Consider the following 27,877-nt stretch of genomic DNA (forward strand, 5'->3'; position numbering starts at 1 on the left):
TGTTAGAAAACTTCCTCAAAGGTCATCTTTTTTTTTTTTTTTTTTTTTTTTTTTTCCCCCTTTCTTTCTTTTCCTTTGCTGCCTGGAGTATGGAAAAATCTCTCTGGTTTGTGATGTTATGCCCATAGAGGACCCAGTCAATAAATTTGATTTTACATAAAGGTGTCCGTAGTGTTAACAGAACTCTTTGATTCTTCCATTTGGGTTCTTTGACAATTCAGGTACCCATTTGGAGGATTTTTATCAGATGCCACAGTGGCAGGACTTCATAATGAGAGCAGAGTTGGAGCAGGCTGGCTGCAGTGGTTTGCGTCTTTTCCCCTGCTACTTTCTAAGGGAGTCATTTGCATGGGCTGAGCTCTGCCACTGTGGGAATAGCTGTGGTGACTCCTGCCTGCCTTGTAGATGGCTGTCTTTATTCTTGAGTCTGTTACGTCTTGTGGTGGCTGCTGAATTGCTAGAGTACAGCATGCAGACCCTTCCCCTGGCACCCTTCTTGAGAAGTGGGATGAGGACAGGTGGCAGAGAACCAGCTGCGTTGGCTTGGTTCCACCTAATGATGCCCTTAGGAAATCCTCGATTGCTCCTTTCTGGCAGCTTTCTGGCTGCTCTGTGCTGTTGAGACATAGCAAAAGCAGTGAGAGATGAGGAACTGAGTCCGTTATCTTCTTACTTGGAACAGTATAATTTGAAAGCAGATTATGTTTCTCTTTGAAGGGTAAATGACCTAATGTGTATTAAAAAAGTTATCCCACAGTGGATTATCCTGAAAAATATTTAGCGACACGTTTTGTGTAACAGCATGCAGCAGAGCTGTATGGCTGTTTAGGACAGGACGTGAAGGCTAATGCATTATTTGAAATGACTGCGGTTAGGGAGGGCCTAAGAAGCAAAAGGTAGTTACTAGCATTCATTGGGCACCCCTGGGAATGCTAGCACTTTCTTCCCTCCCATCCCCCTTTCCCAAGAGCAGTGAACAGTTTGGTAGTCACAAGTCACAGCAGCTTGCAACCTCAATTACAGCTGGTCTCCCTAGGACAGCAAGCAATACCTTGGTTAGTAAAGATTAAAGAAGGGAATAAAAGGTGGAAGAAGAAGAAGAAAGGAAGTGGATTCCTATGGAATGATATAAAAAAAAAAAGTATACTTACTGAATCATTTGCAAGCTTCACGTTTTTTGTAGTTCTCCATTCCTCTGGCTAATTAGATCACAGTTCATGGTTGAACAGCAGTAGAACAGCAGTAGATCATGCTGAGTTTTTTACTGAAGATTGTTCTTAAATGCTAAATATTTGATAATGTTGTTTTGCAGTAAATTCATTGTTTCCTTTTAAATACCATAGGAAAAAAAGGGGAGACTGATCTATATGTGGTGAGAAAATTATATAGTTTTCTTTTTCGGTCTTACCTGAATAATTCAGATAGAAGTCTATGTATTTGGGAATGTAACATGTACTGCTTTATGTAAAGTCATATGTATGAGTGTATATACATTCATGAAACAAATCCTTACTTGTGTTCATGCATACATTTGTTATCTACTTTCAAAGACTTTTCTCAAATTCTCTGAAGTTTAGTTAGTGTTCCTCATGGGGCAGTGATCATTAGTAATACGCTTTATTGGGATCAGCTGTTTTACCCCTCAGAGAATGTGGAATGCTATTTGCTTTTTATGTTTAGTTTAAAAATACCAAACAGAATGAAAACAAATAAAAAGAAATAAGATTAAAAAATTAAAAAGAAAAAATGATAAAACAAGCGCACCAACATTTAACATTTTATTCTTTTTCTTATGTCTGTCTTTTATAGCTTGTGATGATCCACTGAATTATTTTGGGTTGATATGAGATGTATTATAGAAGTTGTTTGCCAGGTGAAGTTGCATTGACTTCTGGCATGAGAAATCTGTAAGCCATAAAGAGGAGATGAAGTGGTAGCTTGGAGTTAAGAACTTAGTATGAACCTTTTCAGAACTTCAGTGGCTAGCATGACAAGACTTGACAAAGTGAAAAAGGATAAAGAAAGCCTATTCTGAGAAAGAAGCTGAGAAAGCTTGAGACTCCTTGCTATGAAAGGATTTCAAACCACCTAACTAGCTTGTACCTAAGAGCTGCTTGAGCAGCAGAAAAAATTCAGAGAAAGCACAATTTAGGTATGGAAATGAAGATTTGTAATTTGTGTGGTTACAATAGGGCATATTATTAACACTTGTCTTTACTACAAAATACTTTGATGAGTCACACATGACTGGAAATGATTATGCTACCATGAAGTACTGTGAGGATAAAAAGGATCAGTGAATCACAGTGCAGCTGGTAGAGTTGCATAGTTTCAAAGTTCTGTTATTCAGGGGTTGATGGGTGAGAAGAAATATCTTGAGTACTGTTTTGTACATTCACATGTGCTTCAGCAGCATTTGACGTATTTAAATGTGTTTAATTATTCAGTTTACTCTATAATTGAAGTCAGCAGTACCTTGAAATATCTATGTGAGGAAGTCCGGAAAGGAACAAAACTAATTTCTGTAGAAAATCGATCTGCTCTGAAAAATGCTTCTTCTCAAATTCACAGGATATTTATTAATGCTGGGGTGTTTTCATAAAACTGAATTACTATAACAGTTAGAGTAAACATTTACAAGTTGAAGTGTTTTTCTGTAATTGCTGAGCTTTTTTAGCTAAACTTGGACAGGCTCTCCTCTTCTATCTAACCCTTAACCGCAGATTTTCACTTGCTTTTTTCTTCTGTGGCTGCCTTGTAGTATCTAGTCACTTCAGCTTCTTTGACCTTCAAGTCCAAGTACTCCTGTGTTTTCCACAAAGTAGAACAAGTTCAATTAATGTTGTTGAACCTTAGGTTGCAGCTTTATGCTGTACATAACGCAGTGAGGAGTTGTCCTTACCTTACCCTGCATGCTTTTATTGTATAGTTTGTATTGGATCTAATGATCAGTGGCTAAACAGTGAGGTTGTTCTGTTCAGTAATCCAAAGGAAACTAGCCATAAAATTTGATAACCTTTTGACTTAACCCACGGTGTGTAGGCAGCCAACAGAGAAGAAGAGGTGGAAATGCATGAATGTCTTTTTTAGCGATGTGCTATCATAACTGGCCAGGTAATTGCAACTTAAATCTACTTATACAGTTATTTGGGGAGTCTGACTCGGCATGTCATCCTCTCACATTCAGGCTGCTCTTGTTATTATTCAAGTCAAGAAGTTAATGCTAGATGCTTGGTGTGCGCTGAATACAACTGAAACCCTCCAGAGGAGTGTTTCTTCCACTTTCTTTGCTTGTACCTCACTTTCCTGTTTGTTAAGAGCCCTCTACAGTTATTTCCTGGAGTATAGTTGCCTTGGTCTTGGTAGCTGGGGGAAAAACTTAGTATTCTTCACTACAAGGAGGTATTGTGCAAGGGTCCACAGACAGAGCTGGCCTTCAAGTCATGTATTAGATCACACAGATTGTTTTCAGTCTTTTCAAAAGCATGCCTATCTTAAAAACAGCTACACAGGATTGTATTTTGTCATGCTCTGTGTGGAGGCCAGTTTGGAGATGACAAACCAGTTGAGTAGATCCCAGCTATCATTGATCTTGGCCTGGTGTTGTTATACATGGGCTGCTTCCTATGAATGTATGTTACATGTTTTGGAAGCTGTTGCACTTTACTCTCTGTGACAGTTGGTGGCAACAAGATCTGTAATTTACATACATGTCTCATTTACTTAAGTGCATTTATTCCACCTATCCCTTGGCTACCCACTTTTTTCATTTTGAGGATCTATGACTGGTTGTTCTTCATTTGCTTCTTGTGTACCAGTTCTGATTTTATAGATGGCTTAGCTGTCCTTTTTCAGATCTCAGAAATACTTGATCTGGCCTTGTATGGGATTCATTTCCCATCTCTTCTTATTCTTATCATCCTTCTCTCTGCCTTTTAAGTTCTACACTGTCTGTTTTGATATGCTGAGCAAGAGAGAGGGGTGGTGCCACAACTGCCTGCAGTGCTTGAGTTTTATAGATGTAAGTTTGTACTGTGGCATAATGATGGTTTGTTTTTTATTCTTTTCTTAATCATTTGTAACAGTCTGTTTGCCTACTGCATATCTGCTGAGCACTGAGCTGACATTTTCAGGGAGTTACTCCAAGAATTCCTCCCTGAATTATAGCTAATTTAGACTCCATTATTGCATATGTACAGTTATGGCTATTTTGTCCCCATTTGCATTTCTCTGCACTTACCAATGTTGAATTTCATATGCAGATTTATCAGCCAGTCACTCAGTATCATGAGATTCACCTGTAGTATTTTGTACGACTGTTCTAAGTAATTCTGTACAAACTGCACACTTCTCTGATTATGCGTCTGAGCCAATTCTGGATGCATTCCTTATTCTTATCGCTGATGGTGTGGCAGAAGAGTTTGTGACTAGCAAGAAAATGCCAGTTGTGAATTCTGTTTTGTGACAGGAAGCTTTCAGACAGCCTTACTGAAAAGTTTTGCTGAAGAAGATTTTGACAGTGTAATACTACATGACCGTGAAAAAAATGAATGGAGAATATGAAGTTTGCTACTGGAAGTCATTGGTTCACATCACTGCCTTGTTACAAGTGTAGTAACATTAGCGATTGCAAGACAATTGCTGTGACTGAAATCTGTAGCGCTTTGAGTGTATTTTAGTCAGATTCAGCTGCCCAGATGCAGATGTATCTGTTTTGAAATATTCAGAATCAATTTTTCGCCTCTTCTGCTTTTGTTGAACAGATCTCTGTTGATGTATTGTAGTGGTACAAACATTGTTTCGTATGCAGACATCACAGAGGCCTTTTGAACTTGAAAGACATCAGAGGGTTCTTCTTTGTGAAGCATCACTTTAACCATAAGTTGTGGTGTTGTGACTATAATTCTGTTACATTTGTTTTTTGAACAAATCCTAAGAAATGAAATATCTCCTTTATTTCAAGAAGGCATTGCCTAATGTGATGTATTTTGCCTTTGGTTTGGTGGGAAGCAGCACTATGGCAAATTGAATTCAGTCATAACAAATTAAGAATGGCAGGTGTGGTTGGTGAATTGAAAAGTTAGTTGTCTGCGCATCTCTGGTGAGATGCTTTCACGTTGGGAAGATTCTTGTTCTTATATTATTTTTTATTTTCATGATTTTAGAAAATGCTAGTGATCTACAAATATATCAAGTAGAATGCAGGAAAAAAAAAGTATGTTTTTGATGTGTGAAAAATTTTTGTATTGATTCCCCCGTCCTCCTCACTCCCCCCCCCCCCTTTTTTTTTTTGGTTACAACATTCAGGACATACACAGCGAGGAAGATTTCTCTTTTCTCTTCTTAACAGAGAGCATATTAGAACCATAAAAGAAACATCTTATCTTTGTCTGAAAGTCTTTCAAGTAGGACAGCTAGTGAAAGTATTTAACCAATCCCTATGTATCTGGACAATGCCAAATATGCAGCCTCTGTGAGAGCTCCAAAATGGAAAAAAGTTGGACCATCCATACCTGAACTTTTCATCTGAAAGAGACTGTCTGTGGTTTTGTACCATTTTCTGCTCATCAGCATTCAGCAACCCTGCAGGATAGAGGAAAAATACAGAAACATAAGAAAGAGAGATAAAAGCAGACTGGGAGCTGAAAAAAGATAAATGACTTTCCTGTCAGTGCAGCATAATGAAAATCAAATCAGTGCTTGGCAATGTGCAGTTGCCCAGTATGGCTAACCTCAGACAAGGTTTTAAGTGAAATATATGTATTTCATATTTTATTCTCATATTCATACAAAGATAAATGACTTTTTTTATTAGTTGATAGCAGTGAAAATAGAGGTCCTGATTCTGTAAAGTATTGAGAAAATATGCGACAGTGTTCAGTGTCTGTTCAGTTTCTGGTTTTGTGAATAATGGAATTTGTTGTTGTAAATATAAGGCCTATTACAGCCCCTCTTTAGTTTCTTTGGATGTGGTTAACTGGGTATTCTGCAAATAGGCGATATCTTAAAAATGTAGAATTATTAATTTGAGAAAGCACGAAGGAGATACTTAAGAGCTAATGATCTATTAAAATAGCTCAGCATTAGTGTGCTCACCATTGCTGACAGATACATAACACGTCTTTGTGGGCCAGGCAGCAGCAAGGAGGGGAAGAGTTGTCTTGCACTGCTCCTTTCAGCAGACATTCAGTGTTGCTGAGCTGCCATCTTCTACCATCTCTGATGGCACTGCAGTCTAGAGGTATTGATTCCCAGTGGGGCCAGCTATCCTCTCTCATTTTTCCTCTTATGTTTTTATGCCATTATGTGTTTGTGTTTTCTTCATGAGTCCCGCAGCTACTAATAATGTCGTCTGGATAATCTTACCTCTGTCTGTAAGTTTCATGGTTTTTATCTGCCTACAGACTTTCTTGTAGCTGCTCTTCGTTAGTTACACAGGTAAGCAATATCAGAGCTGGACCTTGGCATGTAGGCTGCTTAACACCTGGATGGTGGAAGTAGTTACTGATGAGGGTTATAGTGGTAGTATTCACATCATCAAGCTACATCCGTAATTGAAAGTAGTGGAAAAATAATTGGAACAGATTTACTATCAATTTGATTTTATCAAAATAATTAGTAATTTTTGTTATTTGCAAATAATTTTCATAGTTCAAATTATTATGCATTGACATAATGCTACATTGTTTGTAGGAAATACACAGTGCAAACATAATTCATTCTAGAATGTGGTTATACTGGAATCAAAGCACAAAAAGGAATCCTTAACAACTTTGAAAGAGTTTTGCAAACTCGCATTTTGTTCCAGATTGAATCTGACTCTGTATTTTTAATGAATGTAGTGTTGAACATCTGCAAACTGTTTGCAAGCTGGGATTTTCTGTTTGAATAGCTTACTGTGGAATCAGACTCTATAATCACTGATGCTGTGTCTCCACAGTACCTATTTGCAATATAGTAATATAATAATCATAATAACAGCAATAATAAGATCCCTTCCCAGTTAAAATTCAGCATTCTGGATAGCATTTCATGGTAGTATAATGTACTGTATTGTTTATTATGGCTCACATAAGACTGTGAATGGCCTTCAAGTCCCATCTACAGCTGGAAATACGCTTGTTTGCTGAGTTGCTCCCTTCCAGCTTCTTCATTTTAGTAAACAAATCCCAGAATCAACAAGTGTGCAAGAAACTTCTGCACCAGAGTTGTTTTTTTTTTTTTTTTTTCTTAACAGAGTAGATTAAAATGTACAAACCCATCAGGGGCATTCATACCATCACCACAGAATGAACTGAGGATACCACTAACTCTATCTTGGAAGTTAGAGGAAGCAGAATTGTCACATTCTTCTATCCATTCCTGTCCTTCTTAAATACTTGAATTGATAATGATTGTTCTAGATTTTAAAACTTTGAATACAGCTTTATGAATGCAGTGCAAAGTATGGCTAGGAGAGCTATTGGTATATGAACCACCAGGGGTCCAGTGTAGGCAATTCCTTCATCTCTTACTTGCTTTTCTGGTTCATCTTTCTAAGCTGTAAGACTAAAAGCGAATGAAGGATATAAAATCTTTCATTGCTATGCTTACTGGCTCATTTATGTGAGTGACCTAGGAACTTGATCTCTTTCTGTAATTCGCAACTTAGAAGTTGGTTCCGAAATACCTACTTTTTCTAGTGTATGAAGATACTTCATTTTTTTTATGAGCTCAAGGGCCAGCTATCAAACTGGTTTATTTCCATTTGATACCATCCTAGAGATTTCAGGATGCCTATTTCTTGAGAATCTGAAAAACTCTTAGCAATCTTGACTGTAATGACCAAGTAAAAAATCATAATTCAGAGTTACTTCTCAGGGTCTGCTGTGAGTGTGCTTGGTAATGTATATAAGTGCATCAGTGAAACTTGATTTGGGGAAGACCAATGGAGCAGTGTTTTCTGATGCTCCAGGGCTTGTGATATGGTGTAGAGATGCTGAAAATGATGGAAATGAATTGGAGAATGATGGCTGTTGAGCTGACTTGCAGCTGTTGTATAGCTCATATTTGACCCCTTTCTTGCGTTGGTGTAAAATGAATAACGCACATCTGTTCTTGTAGGGGAAGATGAGTAATCCTCAGCAGAGTACAGCTCAAGTACAGCATAGTGATCCCTTAATTGGCACTGATTTAGCTACCTCTGAAACAGAGTGGAATAACATTGTCAGCAGAGCGACACATCCTAGGCCATTTGCTGTGCTGTGTCGAGGCTCATTAGCTCCGACGCAGATCTGCATCTGTGCCATGCAGGGCTGTGTGATGCAGCAATGCCAGCCTGCCTGCGTGCTCCTCTGCACCCTGCTCTGCAGCAGTCACTCTTGTCTCCATGTGTCCTCTCTTCAAAAAGCTTGTTGGTTTCTGAGACCAAGCTCATCACCATCTACAGACCCATAATGACTTTGGGTAGCTTTGTTTGATGTTGCAGTTTCTCCTCCCCCATTAACAAGGCCTTTTCATTTTGCTGAGAAGAAAAGCAGAGGTGAAGTATCCAGGCAATCATTTAACATTATCTCTGACCTACTAACCCGCTGATTTTTTCATGAGTAAGCTGGGCAAAGATCAAATGCAGTAAAAGTCTGGAGGCCTGCTTGGATTTGTAAGGGTAATTCACAGAGCCACTTGGGAGCAGCAGCTGGCTGGGAGTCCCTGAAATACCACAGCTGGATGCTTACTGCAGCATTGAGCTTGTAGGCTTCATCCTCTGGGGCAGTCACAATGAGATTGTCTGCTTTTTGAACCAGGGAGGACTTTCCACTTTGCCCTTTTGTTTAAGAAGGAATCAGTCAGCACTATGAGCACAGAAACCAGCGGTGATGCTTCTCCCTGGGATTTCATTCTTGCTTCCTCATCTTTTTTTTTTTTTTTTTTTCATTGCTCTGTCTAATAGGAGTCTGTGGCTTCGAAGACCCTCATGGGAAAAGCAGAGTTGTTACTGCCTCTAAAATGCTTGAGAGCTTTAGGCAACACTAGCAGCAGAATATTAGTCAGTGTTATTTATGCAGATGTTTTCCTTAGAAGCTTCTGGTAGCAGTTTCCTTCACTTCAGAGGCTGATCTGAAGACTCTCAATTGCGTATTAGTTTATACTTTCTCTGCCGAGCTCCTTCAGTCCCTGTTCTCTTCTTAATAACCTTCCCCCATCCTGGTGCATTAGTTGCAGTTTGAGTCTCAGAGAAATCAAATTTTCAAGAGCAAACTCCTGCTTCTCACTGATTAGAGTATGGAGTCTGAGGGGTAGGTCAGACCATTTATCCTGCTCACTGGCTGTCCTGCCAGCAGCAGCCGAGCACCAGAAACTTAGGAAAAAAATCCTGCTGAAGGTCTACTCTGAAATACACTGAACCTGGAGAAAGCTTTCTTAGGAAGTGCCCACTTTATCCTTTACAGTACTTACATTCCATGAAGGCTTCTAAATGATTTTACATTTGTCCATGTCAGTAGTTGGTCAGGTGTGGAAATGCTTTTGCTTTCTGCTCATCCACTCTTGATATTGCCTGTAATAACTTGTTTCAATGTTTTTTAATATGGATACCTGGAGGTGCAAATCCTCTGGCTGTAAACACTGTTTATTCTGTGGGTGCGGATATGAGAGCAAACAAAGCCTGCCATTTTAAAGGTTTGCTTTGTACTGTGCGGTTAGGGTATGTCTCATGAGAGGGAATGTTATCTTAGGCTCAAAGCAAGTGTTAAAAAGAAAGACTAATGAAGCTGTTACATTGACATGAGTGTCAGCTGGAAGCTAAGCAGGGGAATAGCTTTCTGCTGCAGCTGAGAAAAGGGAAGGAAGGACTAAACAACAGCAATCTGCTCCAGTGTCAGCAAAGGAACATATCTGTGCAGTCTGTTTTGATGAACTAGGAAGTAAAGGAATGATTGTGGCAAAAATTCCACAAAATTCTGGTTTCCTGTTTGCCTGATTGATTGCCTCTTTAACTTTTAACTTAAGTTTTTTTAACTTTTTGTACAAGTTTGGCCAGCACTATGACTGCCTTGCTTGCAGCAAGTTGGGAAAGCCTGGTTTTGGAAATCTTTTTCTTCTTTCTGTCTTACTATGATCTATTGGACCTGCATGTTTCAGGAAGAAATTCTTTACTGTCAGGGTGGTGAGACATTGGAACAGGTTGCCCAGTGAGTTTGTGGATGACCTCTCCCTGGAAGCATTCAAGACCAGGCTGGATGGGGCTGTGAGGAGGAGGAGGACGTGAACCTGCCTATAGCAGGGAAGTTAGAGCTAGGTGATCTTAAGGGTCTCTTCCAACCCAAACCATTCTACGTTTCCATGTTGCACTTTGTGCAAGTTAGCTTCCCCACAAAGGAATTGCACTGAAGTTGTGCCTTTTTTTTTTTTTTTAAATAAAAAAGTGGTTCTAATCCTGTTTTCTTTTTCTTAGTCAGTATCCTGTTTATTTATAACTTCATTCATCTAACACATTCTAACAGTTCACTATGAGTAAAGATGTCAGCTGGTGAGCTAACTGGTATCTGTCCAGATGTAAGTCAGGTGTGGCATTTGACTATAATCAGAAATTGTTTGAAAATCAGTAATCAGCTTTTTTCATAGGTGTGCAGGTAATAACACTGATTAATTAGCCTCTTTCTGATAGGAAATATGCTGTTCAAATAGTGGACATTTTAAGATGGAGAATATGACTTGAATGACAAAATCTTCAAAAGTGATATTTCATAGTCATAAATATCTGACCTTTTTGTATTCTGGAAAGGATTTGATTAACTTTGCAGTTAAATATTTTATATTATTTTCATTTTAATGTAAACAGTATGCTGTTATGTGTTCTGTAGATCTTAGCCATCTTCATCATCTTGGTCTAAGTTTGTATATGTCAGAATACTTGGGTTTTGCAGCTTCTCTCTTAAGCAGCAAAGTTCATCTATTTGCCAATTCACATTCTTTGCGTACGTACAATCTGCTGCTTCTCATCTGAGTCTCTGCTGGCTAGGTGGTTAATCACTTTGATCCCTCGTTGTGGCCTTGATCTTTCTCAGATGGGAGTCCTCAAATTGTAATAGTATTCTAATTGATTCAGTCCTTCTATTTTGCTTTTTCTATTTACAATTATAATTTGCTTTCCCTGCCCCCTTCCCCCCCTCCCTATTCCCATGTTCTCCCCTGAGATTGGTGTGCCCAGAATAGGGCTGGAATCCTCCTAGCTGTGAGTTGGGACATTATTAATAGATAACCACCTCCACCAATTTATCTTCTCTGGCTGAAGTGCTTGTTCTGCCTGTGGCTTTGTCAGAGGCTAGATGTGCAAAAATATTTTGATGCTACTAACACAGCCAGCTTTTTTTTAAAAAAAGTTTTTATATTTTTCCATAGATATGGAGAGGTTTTAACTTTTTTTTTTTTTTTTAATTTGAATTTTAGTAGATATCCATATAAAAAAAGAATGATTTCTTCTTTGCCTATTTCATGATTTATAGATTTTGCTTTTACTGGGCAAATGCTGTGTCGCTGCTCTGACAAGTTTTTAGCCTGAAGAATCTCTTACAGTTAATATGGTTGCTGTTATTGATGTTAAGTGTGTTTGCTTTTGTGGTGGATTTTATACCAATCAGAGCACAAAATCTCCGTATGCAAATTTTTCTCCCTCTTAGGGGCCAGTTTTTGGAAAAGTGTTATGGGTTACTCCAGCACAGTCCAAAGAACTGTTGATGAAGTGCTAACTCTTCTCAGAGCCAACAAGTTTCAAAGTATAGAGTGCTTTACTGTACTGTTTACTTTGCAAACAGTTTTTCTATTAAGTTTTGCTTTAACTCACAAAATAATTCCCAGTGTTCCTTTGGCTCATTTCTGTTTTAGCTATGCATTGAGTAAATGCATTTTCTTAGGGCTGCGCTTTGTCATGTTTTGATTATCACAGATTATTATTATACTGATTAGGGTTTACTGTAAATATATGATGAGTATGGTAAAGTTTATCTTCACCAGACTTCTAGTGAGGTTTTCCTGAATTAATGAAGAACATGAAAGCCTTTGCCATTGCCTTCCTGTTGTTGAGGACAGTCTTGCCTCTACTGCACTTCCTTTGCAGTCTTTGGACAATTGCTGTGTGCTTCTTGGTGGCTATTTTGTGGGGGACCACTTAGTTGAAAACTCTTGAAGTCATTCTTTCAAGTGAGTAAGAAAATATCCTTTCCCCTTAAAGCTAAATAGTCTCAGAACAGTAGTCACTTAATAAAAGATGTTATGGGTGTGGGATGGTTGCTCTTAGACATGAGTGAACTTAAGGAACCTCTCTTTAGACAGAGAGTAACAGTCAACCCTTGCTCTTATTTATGTAACTAGATTAGCGCAATAGAGCCTTGCTGACGTCTTGATGGCCTTAAGACTGTGCCAGAATACAAATAATCAGTTATAATAGTTGCAGATTATAATTTCAGATGGAATTGCAGTCTCTGGACAAGTGAAATTGGCTATACTATGTAGTTTGTTGAATGTCATAGGTCACTTTTCAGCACTTTTGCTTAACTTGTATGCTTTTCTAACTGTTATTTTTTTTTATCCAAAGGCAGATGAAAAATTATTTTTGAATGATGTATGATGTTAACTGTTTGTATATTGTTTAGTATAAAATAGCCAATAAAAACTTCTCTGAATAAGAGAATTCTTTTAAATTCCAATCCCAGTCAACCCAAAGGATGTGGAAACTGATGTAAAGCTTTGGGATATGTCTACTGCAAAAGGCCTTCTTGGATGAGAAAGCCATTCTGCCATCATCAGGCACCAACATGTCAAGGCTGTTCGAGCAGAGAAGCAGGACTGCCTAGATACTACCTTGATGTTTTTACTCCACTCGTGGCTGAAAGCTTACTCTGTGATGAAATGAGTGCTGATGTATATGTAGGAAGAGTCAAGGCTGAATGACTATGTGAAGGGGTGGGATAGTGGCAGTCTTGGTTGACTTAAATGGCTCTGAAATGGCACCTGTAATTACATCTGCTACATGTTAGTTGTTAACATGTTCACTTTCTGTCCCTGAGCCATTTCAGCAGTACGATACAGATCCTGAGTGCTCTAAATTAATGTAATAACACTATGGTCAGTGATATAGTCAGTATTTTATTTTATGCCAGTTAAGCATTGGTTGGATTTATATACGAGTTCAGCTCATTAACTTCTGAAAGTATTTTATGATCTCTTCTCAAGTTAGAAATTGTAGCATGTCTGCATGACAGTTTTGCCTTCTAGGGGAATATATTGTTGCACCTTTGGCTCCAGCAGTCAGCAAACACTGGGATTTGCTCTGATCAGATGAGAAATTGATGAGGCAACTAGATGCTTCTCTCAAACACACGTTTATTTGGAAAGGAGATGCAGAAAAGTCTTGACTACTATGAAAATACCTGACAATTTCTTTGCTTGATTGTCCTCATTTTCTCACTGGCAGCTGAGCTGTTTCAGAAGTTTCTTTCGCTTCTTTCTGTTTCAGGGTCACATTTGCTCTAAGCCTCTTTCCTTTTGTCCTGCAGCAATGTTCAGGGACCTCAGTGTTTGCATTTAGTTTCCAGAGAAACCTCTTTACTAGTATAACTCCATCCATGACTGCTTCTCTCCTACAAACATTATTTTTAGTGATCAATGCTGTTATTTCAGCTGGCTTATTAAGTCATTTAAAGCTGCCTTGAATGAGGATGCAGAGATGGTGTTTGTTTACTTCAAAAAGGTTGCACCCAATCTCCAGCAAAATGATGTTTCCTTAGAAAGCAATGGCTTATGGTTTCCACCTAGATTTAAAAAATAAAATTAAAAAACCATTGAGGTAATATACTAATAACCACAAATATTTTATCTGATAAGGTTCAGAGTAGTTATGTGTGTGTCTACTCTGAGTTTGGAGGAAAATCTCCTAATAAAGATGATCTGTCCCTTTGGTATTCAGTGAGCACATTTCATTACTGTACAGACTCTTTTGGGTATTGTCCGTGATGAATAATGAATGGGAAATTGAAACAAGGCATTTTTGTCTTTTTTTTTTTCGATTATCAAGTTTAAATATGTTCACTACAGCAGGTTCGATATTTCACTACAGGTACTTCTCTCATTTTCTCCTCTCTCCATTTTCTTCTTCCTTGCTCCATTGTAAAATTTATTGCATTTGAGCACACAAAACTCATGGAGTTATGCACACAAGCAAAATAACTAATACTCTTTCTCAGTGGAGCTTGGCTTGTAGCTTATTTACTTATGTAGAGAATATGATGTCACCGTTAATTCTTCTGAATTTATCAGTTTTTAAAACTTGCTTGAGATGCAATGCTAAGTTTGCTGAAGTGACCCAGTGAATGAGGTAGTAGGGAAAACAGGGAGATCTATTATATTAAATGTATAAATTTGAACATTTATCTCTGTAACATGAATAAAAACAATAATACCTGTACCTGAAGTACAATCAGTGAGCAAAAGAAGGGGTCTCAAATTAGGAAGTAATAAAAGCTTTTAAGTACAGAGTAATAGCATTTGTTTGCAGCTTTCACTTGCTACAGGAGTACTGCAGATCTTCAAGTAAAGAGCATAGTTCTATTTCCTCCCCCTTTATAAAATTCATTAAGCTGCTTATCTATTGAAATGTTAGAACCTGCTGAAATACTTAAGTACATGCTTAAGGTTGAAGATGCATTTAAAATTTAACATATGTGTAAGTACTTTCTTGAACTGAGATTTTTTTTTTTTTAAATCATTGTGAGTTAGACCTCAGATGTACAAGTGCTAGGCTGAGCCGGTGGGTATAGCCACACAGATGATGAGAGTGAGTCTGGAGAGGACTTCTAAGAAGCTGTGCTTTATGTGTAGTCTGCCAGCTTTGAGGAAGAGATTAAAGAGCAAACATTATTCCCAGGATGGTATTGCTGATACCAGCTGATGTGCAGAAACATCTGTTTTGTAATGTGAGAGCACTCTGAACTGCTTAAAACACCTGACAAAGTTACTTTTAATTCTGCTTGAAGTTACTGGGAGGGGAAACTATCCTTAATTGTGGATTTCCATGTTGATACCATGTTACCTAATCTATGTCTGAGAAAACAAGATTTAAGGCTGTCATCTGACCTTTAGTCAATTTCCGTACTTTCATTTGTTTTCAGTCCATTCAGGACAAAGAAAAATGGGAGAATGATACACGACGGATCCTTGGAACATCAGCCACATTGACTTGGAAAGTTGCTGTGATGTTGCCAAGTTAAAAGAGAGAGAGTGAAATTTAGATCACTTGTGGTCCCATAGCTCTATGTGGTGTGATGTAGGCAAAAGCACTCTGTGGGTGAGGGTACTTTGGGAAGTGTTTCTGCATAGTCCATTGTGTGAGAAAGTCTGTGGTCTCAGGTGGTGTGAACTGCAGAATGGAATTATAGATGCTTTTTTTCCCCTTTCTGGCATCAAAGCCAGTCTTGTTGCTCCTGATGCTGTGGCAGAGACTAATGAACGGCCATTACTTTGTAAAGTCTATGTCAGGATGCTTTTAAGCAGCGGAGAGCTATTTTCCTCATGCAGTGTGTGATATAAACATGAGATCCAGTCAGTGATTGTGTTTCCCGTGATCTGAATAATCAGTGGTCATGACCAGAAAACTGGCACGCAGACGTTCAGATGCACACACACAGGATTGTTGAGGTTGGAAGGGACTTCTGATGGCCTTCAGATCCAACCACCTTGCCCAAGCAGAGTCACCTAGAGCATGTTCTGCAGGACCACTCATTTAACCCACGTTTCCTGATCTTATCTATGAAGATGTTAAGGAGGATGATGTCAAAAGGCTCACTGAAGTCAATATAGGTAGTTTCCACTGCTTTCCCCTCATCTTCCCAGCTGGTCATTTCATCACAGAAGTCTTTCAGGTTGATTAAGCATGGCTTCCCCTTGGTGAATCTATGCTGACTACTCCTGATGACCTTATTTTCCTCCACATGCTTAAGGATGACATCCAAAGTGAGCTGTTCTGTCACGTTTCTAAGGGTGGAGGTAAGGCTGGCTGGCCTTCAGTTTCCACCTCCTTGCCCTTTTTGAAGGCTGGAGTGATGCTGGCTTCCTTCTAGTCACTGGATATCTCTCATCTTCTGCATTACCTTTCAAGGGTAATGCAGAGTGGCCTAACAGTAAAGTCCACTAGCTCCTGCAGCATTCCTGGATGCATCCCATTGGGGTCCATGGAATTGTGCGTGTCAAGTTTGCCTGAATGATCTCTGGCATTCTGTCATTTCAAAGATGTTTTTTGTTTTTTTTCTTTTTTTTTTTCTTTTTTTTTTTTTCTTCTCATGCATAAGGACTACTGAAATGGTGATCTGAAAACATGAACTGGAAACAGGGCATCTGCTGTTGGTGAAAGTTGTGTTGGAGAAAGCATCCATACCCCAGGGATTGAGTTGGTCATGCCTTGTCTCCTCCAGATTTAAAACCTCAGTAGTTAATGGGAGTCATTCCATTGAGTTCAACAGGCGCTGTGTTAGGTCATTACAGCCCAATGAGCCATCTGTTCTCACAAGCCTTCCCTTGTGTTTCTCATTGAGTGAGCTATAACTCCCCCCTGGGCATCAGTGAATGGCAATTGGAGCTTTAAATCATGGAAAAGATGGATTAAAAATTTAAAGAAAAGATAAATTTCAGAATTATTTCAGGGTTTATAGATCTTGAAAACTGAATCTAGAAACTCTTGGAGCGACTAATATGTGGGATTATTGTGATCAGTAAACTTGTACTCTGTGTTATGGCAGATGTAGCAATTGTCATCACTATGTAAATTCTATGTAAGAGTGCTTACAGGCAGCAGAGAACTGTTTTCCTCATGGCACAATTTAATTTATTTCAGCACAGGGGGAAAAAAAAAAACAACACAAAAGACCAAACCAACCAATTCACCTTGAAATCAAGCAAGGTGCCCCTCCACTAAGGAGATAATACCAGTGAAAATTTTTCAAAGGGAATGCAAACAAAACAAAAAGATGGTGTAGAGAACAATGTCTTTAAGAGAAGGCTTTAAATGTAAAATATTTAATTCAAAAATAAGCAGTAGGCTTTGGTGTGTGGCATGCTTCAGGCCTGCAAGCATCTTCCTGTAACATCCTGACTTCTGCCAAGCTTCCTTAATTCCTTGGGGGAGCAGATTCAGGCTTTTGGCACATCTAGCAAAGGTTGGTTGTGTCTTCCCCTTGTGCCAGAGGGGAAACATACGTACATTCTCTTTGATCATCCTTCATTTTTGGTGATTCCTAACAAAGGCAGGAGGCTGAACAACAGTCCCTTTTAGATTTAGATATCTGTAAATAATATATTTTGATTCTCTGTTAGCATGGCTAAAATGCGGAATGTATTCCATGTTGAAAAAAGCCTTCAGTCTGACCCAAAATATTTCACAGAATGGGGAAAAAATGATTTTTTTCTTACCATTCTTCATCCCTTTCATCCTTTTCTTTTTTAACATACTTCAATTGTAATGAAAAAGAAGCAGAGTTGCATTTTTTAAATGTCAAAACAGAACAGTTCTACTTCATCTTAACACCTTCCTCTGTTTATTATGTATTGAAGTTATCACTAGTCTTTGGTACATTGGAAACATTTTTAGTGAACAAACTATTCACCAGAATAATTTTCATTGCTATTACAATTGGTACTTGTCAGAATTTGTCCATTGTCCATTGTATATAGTTACTAATTCACATTTTCTTTGAAACTCTATGAAGTAATAAGACAAGAGCAAGTCTTTTTTAAGTGCTGACTTTCTTGTTGATGAATAATTTTTGCAGCAGACAGGAAGATTTTTCTCATACGCAGTATTTAATAGCCTACGTTTGGTTAGGTGTGGTTTGTTCTAAATCTCCTAAGTGTTTCTTAGCATATATCACAACAGCCCATCGCTCTGGGAAACAGCTCTTGACCAAATTTATCTAATTTGATGACCTGACATTACAGATTCTTAAACTGCTTTGATATATTTTAAGAATCAAATGTTAAAATATTAGAAGACACTGTGTAAGCTGTCATAATATATAGAAATAATTTCTGAAACTGAAGTTTTTGTTCAAGTACTTTTGAATAAAAATAGAGGGGGAGACTGTTGAGTGCGTACAACAGATATATGAAATTTGCCACACAAGTTTGGGGAATGTTTTATGTTTTGACTGATAATACTGTCAAAGTCATTCAAGTTAAGTAACTGATATTTTAAAATTAATCTTCAAAGATGATTTTTCCATGGTGGTATCTGATTGTGGCTGTTGTCATTATCTAAAGTTCTAATGAAATTAGCCCGAGTTTCTTGAAAAGAAACTAGGGACAGCAGTGCTGTTTTGCCTATGCTAGAAAAGAGGGAGAAAATACGCAGTGCAGCAATTTCATTTATAAACTCTTAACTACTTGCTCTGCTATTCACAAAAGTGAAAATGTGTCACGTCTTCCATCTGGGGCTGTACTGTTAAAAAGAACAACAAATAAATGCCAGAAGGAGCATAGGGCTGAAGATGCAAACCTAGTTATTCAAACTGGTGTTGGGAAGGGGGGAAACTGTGGTTGCATTTAAGAGATTTATAAGGGGGTTGGATTTTTTTTTTAATAATAGTCACAAATTCAGTTTAAAAATTGCTAATGGTGGCAAATAAAGGGGGAGAGGAGCTAAGAAAAAGCAGAATTTACTTTGTACAAACTTTGGTTTGTCCATGTACTCACAATACTGTGATAATATAATTGCTAGGATGATCCCCCATAAAATCTTTCCAGTATTTGCCTCATTCAGACACAGGAGGAGCAATGCAGCATCACCACTGTGTAGTGAATATGCCTGTTGCATGAATGGTCCCCACCTTACTCATCACCACCCTGGGAAGGAACTTGGTGCAGGCTTTTAGGTGGTCATGAGGCTGAGTACTGTCTTTGAATTTCATCACTGTCTCTGCCTCTGAGCAAGTTATATAAACTGACACAGTCTCATTTAGTCACAAATCATGTGTTATTAATTCTCTTAATACCTGAACTAAGACATCCGTGACCAAACTCAGAGCTGTGTAGTGTTCACTACTGCAGTAAGATGTAATGGGAACAGCGCTTTAAGTGTGTGCAATAAAAATGTTAAGTATACTTGACATGGTGAGGTGTCAAGGTAGGTACCCAGAATAATTCTGTCTTACTTTGTTCTCCACTTTCTTACATGAAAGTAATAATATCACTTAATCTTGCAAAGCTTGTGGAAAAGAGCTTCAGTAATATTTTCAAGGCTGTAGCATATTCAGAGATTACCGTATAAAAAGGGTAATAAAGAAAATCAAATAACTCTCTATTCTTGAAAGAGTCAAATGTCAAACGTAGTAAAAGACATCATGATGATGTAATCAAGGACTGCACAGGTATGCAAGAGGAAATGAGTTGTGTGGGTTGTTTTACAGTGGACCTTTATAAACTTTTTTAAAATTCTTAACTTTGCGGCTGTAGGTTTCTACAGTTGTGTTTTGTAGTTATTAATGGCATGAAGAATTATTCCTAACATTGCCCATACAGTTCCAAGCTCCAGAAAACTGTGAGCACTGATCTTGTACCATTGTGTAAACATTCATTGTGATACACAGCCAGACATAAGCAAGTAATTATACTGATTTTGGTGGAAGACAAGGTCATAAACTGGATGTGAGTACATTTGACACAGGCAGCTAATTTGTATCTTTGTCTTAGGTCTCTACCAAAATGGTCTTCTAAAGGGAACAACTAAGTTTCTATTATAGGTTAGGAAGATAGGAGGATGCCTTTGAAGCATTCAAGAAGAGACTTTATTTGTTTAGATAACCACCCTTACTCTGAAAGAAGCTTTGCAAGTCTTCTAGGGCACCTTTCTCTTTCTACTCACAGAGTGAACATGTACTCTTTGGTAGGAAAAATAGAGCATGCATCCAAAGCACTAGCTCAGGTTGTAAAACAGATTATTAGATGACTTTGTATCAAGTTCTAAGTTCAGATTTATACGTGTAAGAATGTGTGTGAGATCTAATTAAGGAAGCAAAAATATGGAAGAAAGCTGAAGAAATTAGAAAATAACGTTATTTTTAAGTGAATATCAATGCTGCAAATCCTTTCTTTTTGAATGGTCCTTATTCTCTTACTTGTGCCATTGCAGTATTTGATGAATTTTGCAACTAGTCCAGAAACTCCTTTATCTTTCCTAGCAGGACACATACTACTTTTATTTATATTTAGGTCTGACCCTGCAGAAAAATTTCTTCTTGTTTATTATTTAAATTAATGTAAAATCAAATTCTTAGCATAATGATCAAACAGCCTGTGGGAAAATATGTAATAATTATGCATTGTTGTTCAGTCCAACATACTTATAAAGTAATGCAGCTTATCTGCCTTCTGAAGTGAAAGCAGTAAACAAGCAAACAAGAAAATATGCTAAACACAAATCTCGTGTCTCAATCTTCATTCTGTTTTATCTGCTGATGCTTCTTGTTAGAGCACTGTCTGAACACTCTACAGTCTGTATCACTTAATGCTCCAGAATGTCTGCATTCTCTCTGCTAACCCAGGGGTGATTTTCTGAGTCTAGGGTTCCTTCGTACATGTTATGTTCTGAGTCTGCTCAGGTGGAAGGCAGATCCTAGTAGAGTGAGTGCCCTTCTGGCATGACTATCCCCACTGCCTGGTGAATTTTCACTCCTTCATTTTCTTTCACACCCTTTCTGGACAGAATTTTGAATTATTTTCTGGGTAGTGCCATCCATCAGATGTGTTAGATGAAGACTACATCATCATGTAATCACTGTTGTTCAGAAAAGCCCATAAAGAACTGTTTAGGATATATTTTTGGAATATGCAATATTGATTTTTATTTTTTATTTTTTTTTTAAGAAAACAAGAGAAGTTAAAATCTGAAAGGTCTTTCCTGGTTTTAGGCAAACAAACTAATAACTATCCTGTGAAGCAGCCAAATAAGATGTGTTGTACAGGAAGGTATCAACATTAACTGCATTTTGTGTGGAGCTTTCCTGGCATTTGAAGATAGCTGGCATGCCTTGGGAATGCCCATGAGAGACCTGGGCAAAGACACAGATAATTTCTGAACTGTGTTAAGCTTAGGTGTGATCTCTGTGTTCAGCAGTGCAGCACTGCCAGTCTGGAGCTGTGCAAGGCAGGCAGAGAGGCACCAGGGAAACTGTACAGAAAAAATAAAACTGTGTTCAACATTAAGTAGATAGAAAATGAAGATTTGCAGCATTGTGTTATTTGAGTTTTGGTACCTGGCTCCAATCTTAAACATCTTTAAACACCTTTTCTGCATTTGCCAGAAGGCACACATTGTAATGCAGTATGGTGAACTTTGATTTTTCTTGTATGTCATTATTTGAGGCCCTTCTGTTGTCTTTTTTTTGATAACGGACACATTTGGCCACTGTCAAATTGAATGATTTTTGCATTCTTGGTTGACCAAGACTTCTTTTTCTAATACACTGATACAGTCAACTGTGCCAGTAAAACAATTATGCAAAATTGTGTGTAAAGGTTTAATGATACATGGCAGTGTTCATCACAAATCTAATTGCAGTTCCCACCATCTTTTCATAAACTAAAGGTTTCAAGAAGTTTTAATTTGTAACTGTGGTTAATCTCTGGTTTTAGAAAATATTCTTAATTTAGCAGACAGAGAATGTCTAAAATAAAGCCACTGTGAACTTTGGAAGGAAGCAGTAAATGGAAGTAGTGACTTGGAGGAGTTCTGGTGGTGTTTTATGTGCTTTCAGGTGGTGATTATGAGAACTCTGCATTATTACATGTCTCATTAAGTTACACAGTGTTATCCATTTTACCTTACAAATCCTAACTATGTATGGCTGATTGTGCACTGGCTCTGTAATGTGATACAAAGATATAATGATGGAGATAGCAGCAAAGAATGATGACTGAATACCTCCCAGAAAGAGAGAATGGATTAAAGCAGAATTGAGGTTTGACATCTGATTTCTACTTTGTGAACTGAATATTGGTTCAGAAAATGAGCAGTAAAGCACTGTTTGCAATGCTTTCACTGAAGCTGAAAATCCCATGAGTTTTTCTTGGTCCAGAATAGAGCATTTAGAAATATTTAAAAACTGATATTTCCACTTCATGTTTGCACTGGTATTTTCTGATTTCTGCCCTGCTGCTTTCCTTGGAACCCTGGGTGGGATTTAATCCTGCCACGGGAAGTAATAGAGACTCGTGTTATTATTAGAACTGTCATTTTATAGAGTCTCATTTTTGACTGGTCATTATGAACTGCAGGGAGAGGCCTTCTGCCCCAGCCACCACAGACAGAGCACACTTCTCCCCATTCCTGCTGAGACCATAAGGCTGTGTGAGGGAGGAGTATTGAAAGAGACCCTCCTTTCCGAGCCTTTGTGGTTAACAGTTGTCATAAGCTGTATGTTGTCTTTGTCATAAGGAAGCATTAAAGAACAGAAAGACTGGGAATAATGGATAGCCTCATGATGCTTTGTGTTACCTTGTTCGTTGAACATGAGCTGGTCAGCACATTTGGTGTTCCATGTAGTCAGATGTGTGAGCAGTTCTGTACTGAACACAGCAGCTTGTATAAGCAGCTTTAACTTACTGCTCCCTGAAAGCAGAGACCTGAAGCAGTTGTGTGAGACTGGGGAATGTTAATTGTTTGTGAAAGCGAATGAGCTTATAAAATAGTTGTTTTTGCAGTCTTATGTAGCTCACTGAGGGTAGCTGTGTCCTGCCAGAGTAAAGAAAGGAGAATGTTTTTTTTCTCTTCACAGAGTGCTAATACTTTCAGAGTTTGCTATAATGTGCCTTTAACAAACCGTGAACTTCTCTCCTACTGAGCCACTGCATCTTGCCTACATTCAGTGTAGGCAGAGAACCATTATACTAATCCACTCTACCATCATATCTCTAGCAAACACATGTAAGTGTTTTCTTTAAGTATTTTGATGCGAGCAGTGTTAATTCTTTGATTTGGCAACATAAACAAGCAGGAGATTTTGACTTCTCAACTTTTTAACCTTAGTTGTCTACGTTATGATTTTCAGCTGCAGTGTGTTTTGACAAATGTATGACAGTAACATTTGGAGATAGGTTGTTGTGAGGTGGCAGGTTTATTCACCTTAGAATACTTCACCTCTTCAGGTAGCTTAACTTTCCTATGTAGGCACTGAAATGATCAGTCTTTCACTTTGTTCTTTAACAGGTACGATTGTACGCAAGGCCTGATGCAATCCGAAGAGGATCAGGAGACTATGCCCTAAATATTACAAGAAGACTCATTGAATTTTATGAAGATTATTTTAAAGTGCCCTATTCCCTGCCAAAATTAGGTAAGATTTTCCCTAGAATGTGAAGTTCACACAGAGCCCAGGAAAATGCCTGCCTGTTTAAAGGACTGGAATGCACTAGACTTCAAAGTAAGGAATATTTAGGCTAACTTAGAAGGGTAAGTAAGGAATTTTTTTCTCTTTCCTGGAGAGGAAAGGAAGTCAAATTGTCCCCTCTGCAGTCTTGCACTGAAAGGAGCAAGAAGCAGACAGCACTTGGACTTGTTAGTCAATGAAACACTGGGAAGAGAACTTGGCAGCTTTCACTGATGAGTTTCTTTTTTCTTTTTTCTTTTTTGAATCTGTTTATTTTGAGCCTTGCTTTCATTAGGAAGCCATTGAGAAGCATTTATTTTGTAATATTTATATCTTGATGTCTGTGCTTTAGATAGGGAACAGAATCAAGAGTATTTGTAGTAAATGGGAGCCTCTAACTGTGTAAAGAAGTATCTGGTGTGTTTGTTCATGTAGTTAATTTTTGATGGTTAACATATGTTTAATTGTGTTGTAGCTTGCTGAAATAATTGGTGTAAACTGGTTTTTGCAGCTCAAGTTACCTAAAGTAGAAGCTGTCAATTTCTTTTGTTTATGAAATAGTTTCCTCTCTTCTTCCCTTTCACCACAGTCATTTATTCCCTGATACAGTTGAATATTTTACGCTATATTATTACACCTTCCCTACTTAGGGGCATGTTTGATCAAGATCCAGGAAAACCTATTGCTCAACAGCGGGAAGGAAACTTGTATTTGATCAGAAGTGTTAGAGTTGGAACCACAGGTGATCCTCCCAGGAGCTCAGGGTCTATTTCATTAAATCCTTTGCCTGCTGAGTAATGTTATTAGACTTACAACTAACAATGCAGGGGATAGATAAAGTAATTGATGTTGCTAGATGAGGATGTTGCATGAATATTTTATAGGGATGCTTTGGCATTTGTTTCTTGTTCTCTTTAAATGATGGGTTACAGGCAGTGTTCTCCTGGTGGTATATGCAAACAGATTTAAACATGGCATGTGCATTAGATTTCCCAAGTACCCTTTGATGCACAGTTTCAGGTATGTAATGGTGACTTCATACTGTAAGTTACAGACTTAGTGGTACCAAAAATTTAGAAGGAAAAGTATAATCAAAAACTTTTCTCTGAATATAAATGAAGAGCAGTGGGACTCCGATCATTACTTCAGATAGTTTACTGTGGACGCCAGGTAACAGCAGGCAGTAGTGGCTGTTTCTGTTTCAGAATATCTTTTACAATAGCAACATAAGTCCTTTCAACTCAGCGTGATTTATAGGTTATCATTATGCTGTTGCATTTCTTTTAAAACTATCTTATTGGAAATTAGTATGTTCAAGTTACATCCCTTTGCAACAGAATGGGGGAGTAATAATCACAAGTGAATATATATTTTTCCATCAAGTGTTCATAGGAAACTTGTGTTAATAGGAAGTACTGCTTGAAAACTTGAGCTGTCTTACAGTATCACTACAAAATAGTACACAAAATTTATTATGCTATAATAGAGTTAAATTTATTTAGCGTAAAGGAATGTAATGTAAAATACAGAAAATTTTAACATGCTCTTGGTGATATAAATATTTTTGAAAATTTGAATTGAATGTGAAGTACTTTGTTCCTGGTTCAAGAGAATGCTAAGATCACTAAGCTTAAGAATATGCTATTGCCTGTAACACAATTGAGTGCTGATATTTAATTACTTATTTTTGCTGGAAAATGGAAGGTTGGAGACAATAGTGTGGCTGATGAATAGAAGATGAAAATACGGCAGTATTTCTACAATAGAGATTTTACAGTAGTATTAAGTCTATCTGAGGGGTCTAACGAGAGACAAAAAGAAAAGCATTGTCTACAGCTGTTGAGGGAGTGCTCATTGTGAGAATGCTTTGATACAGAAAATGTGCCTGTACTTTCTGAGGCAAAGAACTGTAAAGGGCTGTTACCTGGTATACTTCTGTCCTCACTGCAGAGCATTGTGTATTTCATTAAGGTTTCTGTCTACAGGGCATATAGGCATATAGCCTGAGGGCATTTAGGTTTTGAAAATGTTACTTTATCACAGGGACCTGTGCTCATTTGTAAATTTGTGTTGTTGACATCCCTTTCCACAGACACTTGGCATATCAAGTTATTGCTTGTCATCTGAGATTGTAGTAAACTAGCTAGGATTCTGTACAGGAACCATTTTGTCCTGACAGTTTTGACTACTTGCCTGTCCTTTGACCAGGCTTTTTTTTTTTGCTGTACTTATTTGCTGTCAGATATTTGTGGTTGTTGTTGCCTGTTGTGGTCTTCTCTGAGTTCTTTACAGTGTTTATGGTTATCAGGAACTGTGGAGAATCTGGGGGAACCATTTTGTCACCCAGTGACAAGCATTTTTAGGAGTCTGACTGACTCTGACTTCTCTGAACTCTGCTGACTTCTGAATATGCTGGGACAGTACAGTCATTTGCCAATTGATGTGCATTCTGGTAATGAATGTGAAATGGGGATTTTTCTCATTTGAATAACCAATTTCCACATTTAAACGTTCTTCTTAGCTTGTAGATATGCAGTTTTCTTCCATATCATGCTATGAACTTGATGATGATCATGTAGGGTTTTAAACTAATAGCTCTTGTTTGAATTTCATTTCTGAAAAATAATTCAAGTCTTTAAAAAAAAAACAGATTTTCCAATATAATATCATTATAAACAGTAGTTAAAATGAGGGGTGGATAAGGCATTGGATTTTACTTAATTCTGAAAAGATATGCTGTAGGGTTTTTAATTGTGTTTCTATGGATATTGAATATAAAATACATTTCTGTATTTGTGTCACATATTTAGTTTTAATCCAGTTTGCAGTACACAAAACATTTTCTTCATATGTGCAGAGCTTTTTCTTGCAGAGATCTTCGAGTCTGGAATAGTTTTCCTGTGGGGAATGATTAGGTAAGCAAAAGCTTTTCATGCTTGGACAGTTGTGACTCTTTAAGCTGTGAATGATATGGAGTGGAGGGGCTGACTGTCTCTTCCAGGGAAGAATAAAGGGCCATGCTGTGAGGTTGGCAGGAGGCAGGTGCAGACAGTACAAAAAGATTGCAGCTACTGAGGCAGGTGGTAGATTTATGAAACTTGTCAAAAGAGATTCTAGATGCAGTCCGTAGGTCCAAAGGAAAATGTGAACGAATACACAGCTTGCTCCGAAAGTAATGCCTCCTATTTATTTCAGTGGAAACTACAACAGGTACGAAGAGCAAAATAACTCTATTTGATAGAGCAAATTCTCAGCTATAAAACACTGTTTTTGAACATGGCCACCACCATTAGCTATGCCAGCAGTGAACAAGAACCTATATGCCACACTGGTAAAAATCTGCATGGCCGTCTGTCTGCATGGCTCCTCTTTCATGTCGCTGTTGCCACTGCTGTAACACACCACCCACCACCTCACTGTGCTCACATCCACTGTTTGGTCTCCATAGATGTTCGGGAAGCATCAATAAATGTCAGTGAGTGCCATTTTTTTCACTTGGAGGAATTCAGTGATACACCTTTGCTTCCTGTGCACTCCATGTCAGATGCTATTCTGCCTGACTGCTCATCTGCTGCCATCTGTCACACAGCAACAAAGCGTAATGGAATATTGGTGGGAGGGTTCAACCTCAACTGTCATACCTCCAATATCCACCTCTGACATCATGGGCCAACATAATAACATAGGAGGCATTACCTTCGGAGCAGCCCTTGTAAGAGTCCTGACAAATGGAAGGATGAACAGTTGGTGAATTGAGTTTTAGTTACAGAAAAAGGATAGAAGAAGGTGAATACTTTTGCTGTTTTGTCTTGAGGGTTGTAGAGATGAATCAATATTTAATCTATAAATGCTATAATGTGGTGTGCAAGTTAAAATGTATCTTAAAAAAATGATATATTTTTTGGAAGTTGAAGAAATCTTTTTCTCAACAGAATTAGTACATGGCAACTTTAAGATTATTTAGGATAATTTAATGATTTTTTTATGGGTGCATCCAAGGTACTAATTACCTTGTTTGTGCAAAAAAGATATGGTCTTGTTTTCATTATACAGCACAAAACACTTTGAAGTTTTGAATGCAGTCTCAGAAAGTGTTTTTCCAAGATGTTCAGTGAGTATGCTGCACAATGGAAGATTGAGCCATTAACATTTACTCTTAGAATATTTTTGAAGAACAGAGTTCAAATTTTGAAGTGTATTATAGAGAAGTTTATACTGTTTCCTACAGTTTAAGAAATTGGTCAGCCATGTAAGGAAGAAGCTTAAAGGGGAACTGTTCTGACTTTTAAAGGAAACTCGCATGTATCTGATCTGTTTCCTGATTGTTGATAGTGAATATATTGATGAGTGAAAGTGATGTTGCCTTTTGCAGTCTGATGCATTGGAGGTCCAGAATGAAATGTTGGGATGATGCTGTATGGTGGTTGAGTGATTTGATGATCAGTTAAAAACTGATTACTTTACTATTAGCTTGACTCCAACATTTTCCCAAC

At 37.9% G+C, this 27,877-nt stretch overlaps 1 protein-coding gene across 1 annotated transcript in view; it reads left to right on the forward strand.

Annotated features, from left to right (window-relative positions):
• TRHDE (thyrotropin releasing hormone degrading enzyme) overlaps positions 1-27,877 on the forward strand; it is a 208,174-nt gene that overhangs the window by 15,388 nt on the left and 164,909 nt on the right. Inside the window, exon 3 of the mRNA XM_031589702.2 lies at positions 23,225-23,351. Within this exon, the coding sequence (XP_031445562.2) occupies positions 23,225-23,351 (127 nt within the window). The remainder of the gene's footprint in view (positions 1-23,224; positions 23,352-27,877) is intronic.

This window comes from Phasianus colchicus, chromosome 1 (assembly GCF_987193195.1).
Source record: "Phasianus colchicus chromosome 1, bPhaCol1.hap1.1, whole genome shotgun sequence".
In the NCBI taxonomy this organism is placed as follows: Eukaryota; Metazoa; Chordata; class Aves; order Galliformes; family Phasianidae; genus Phasianus; species Phasianus colchicus.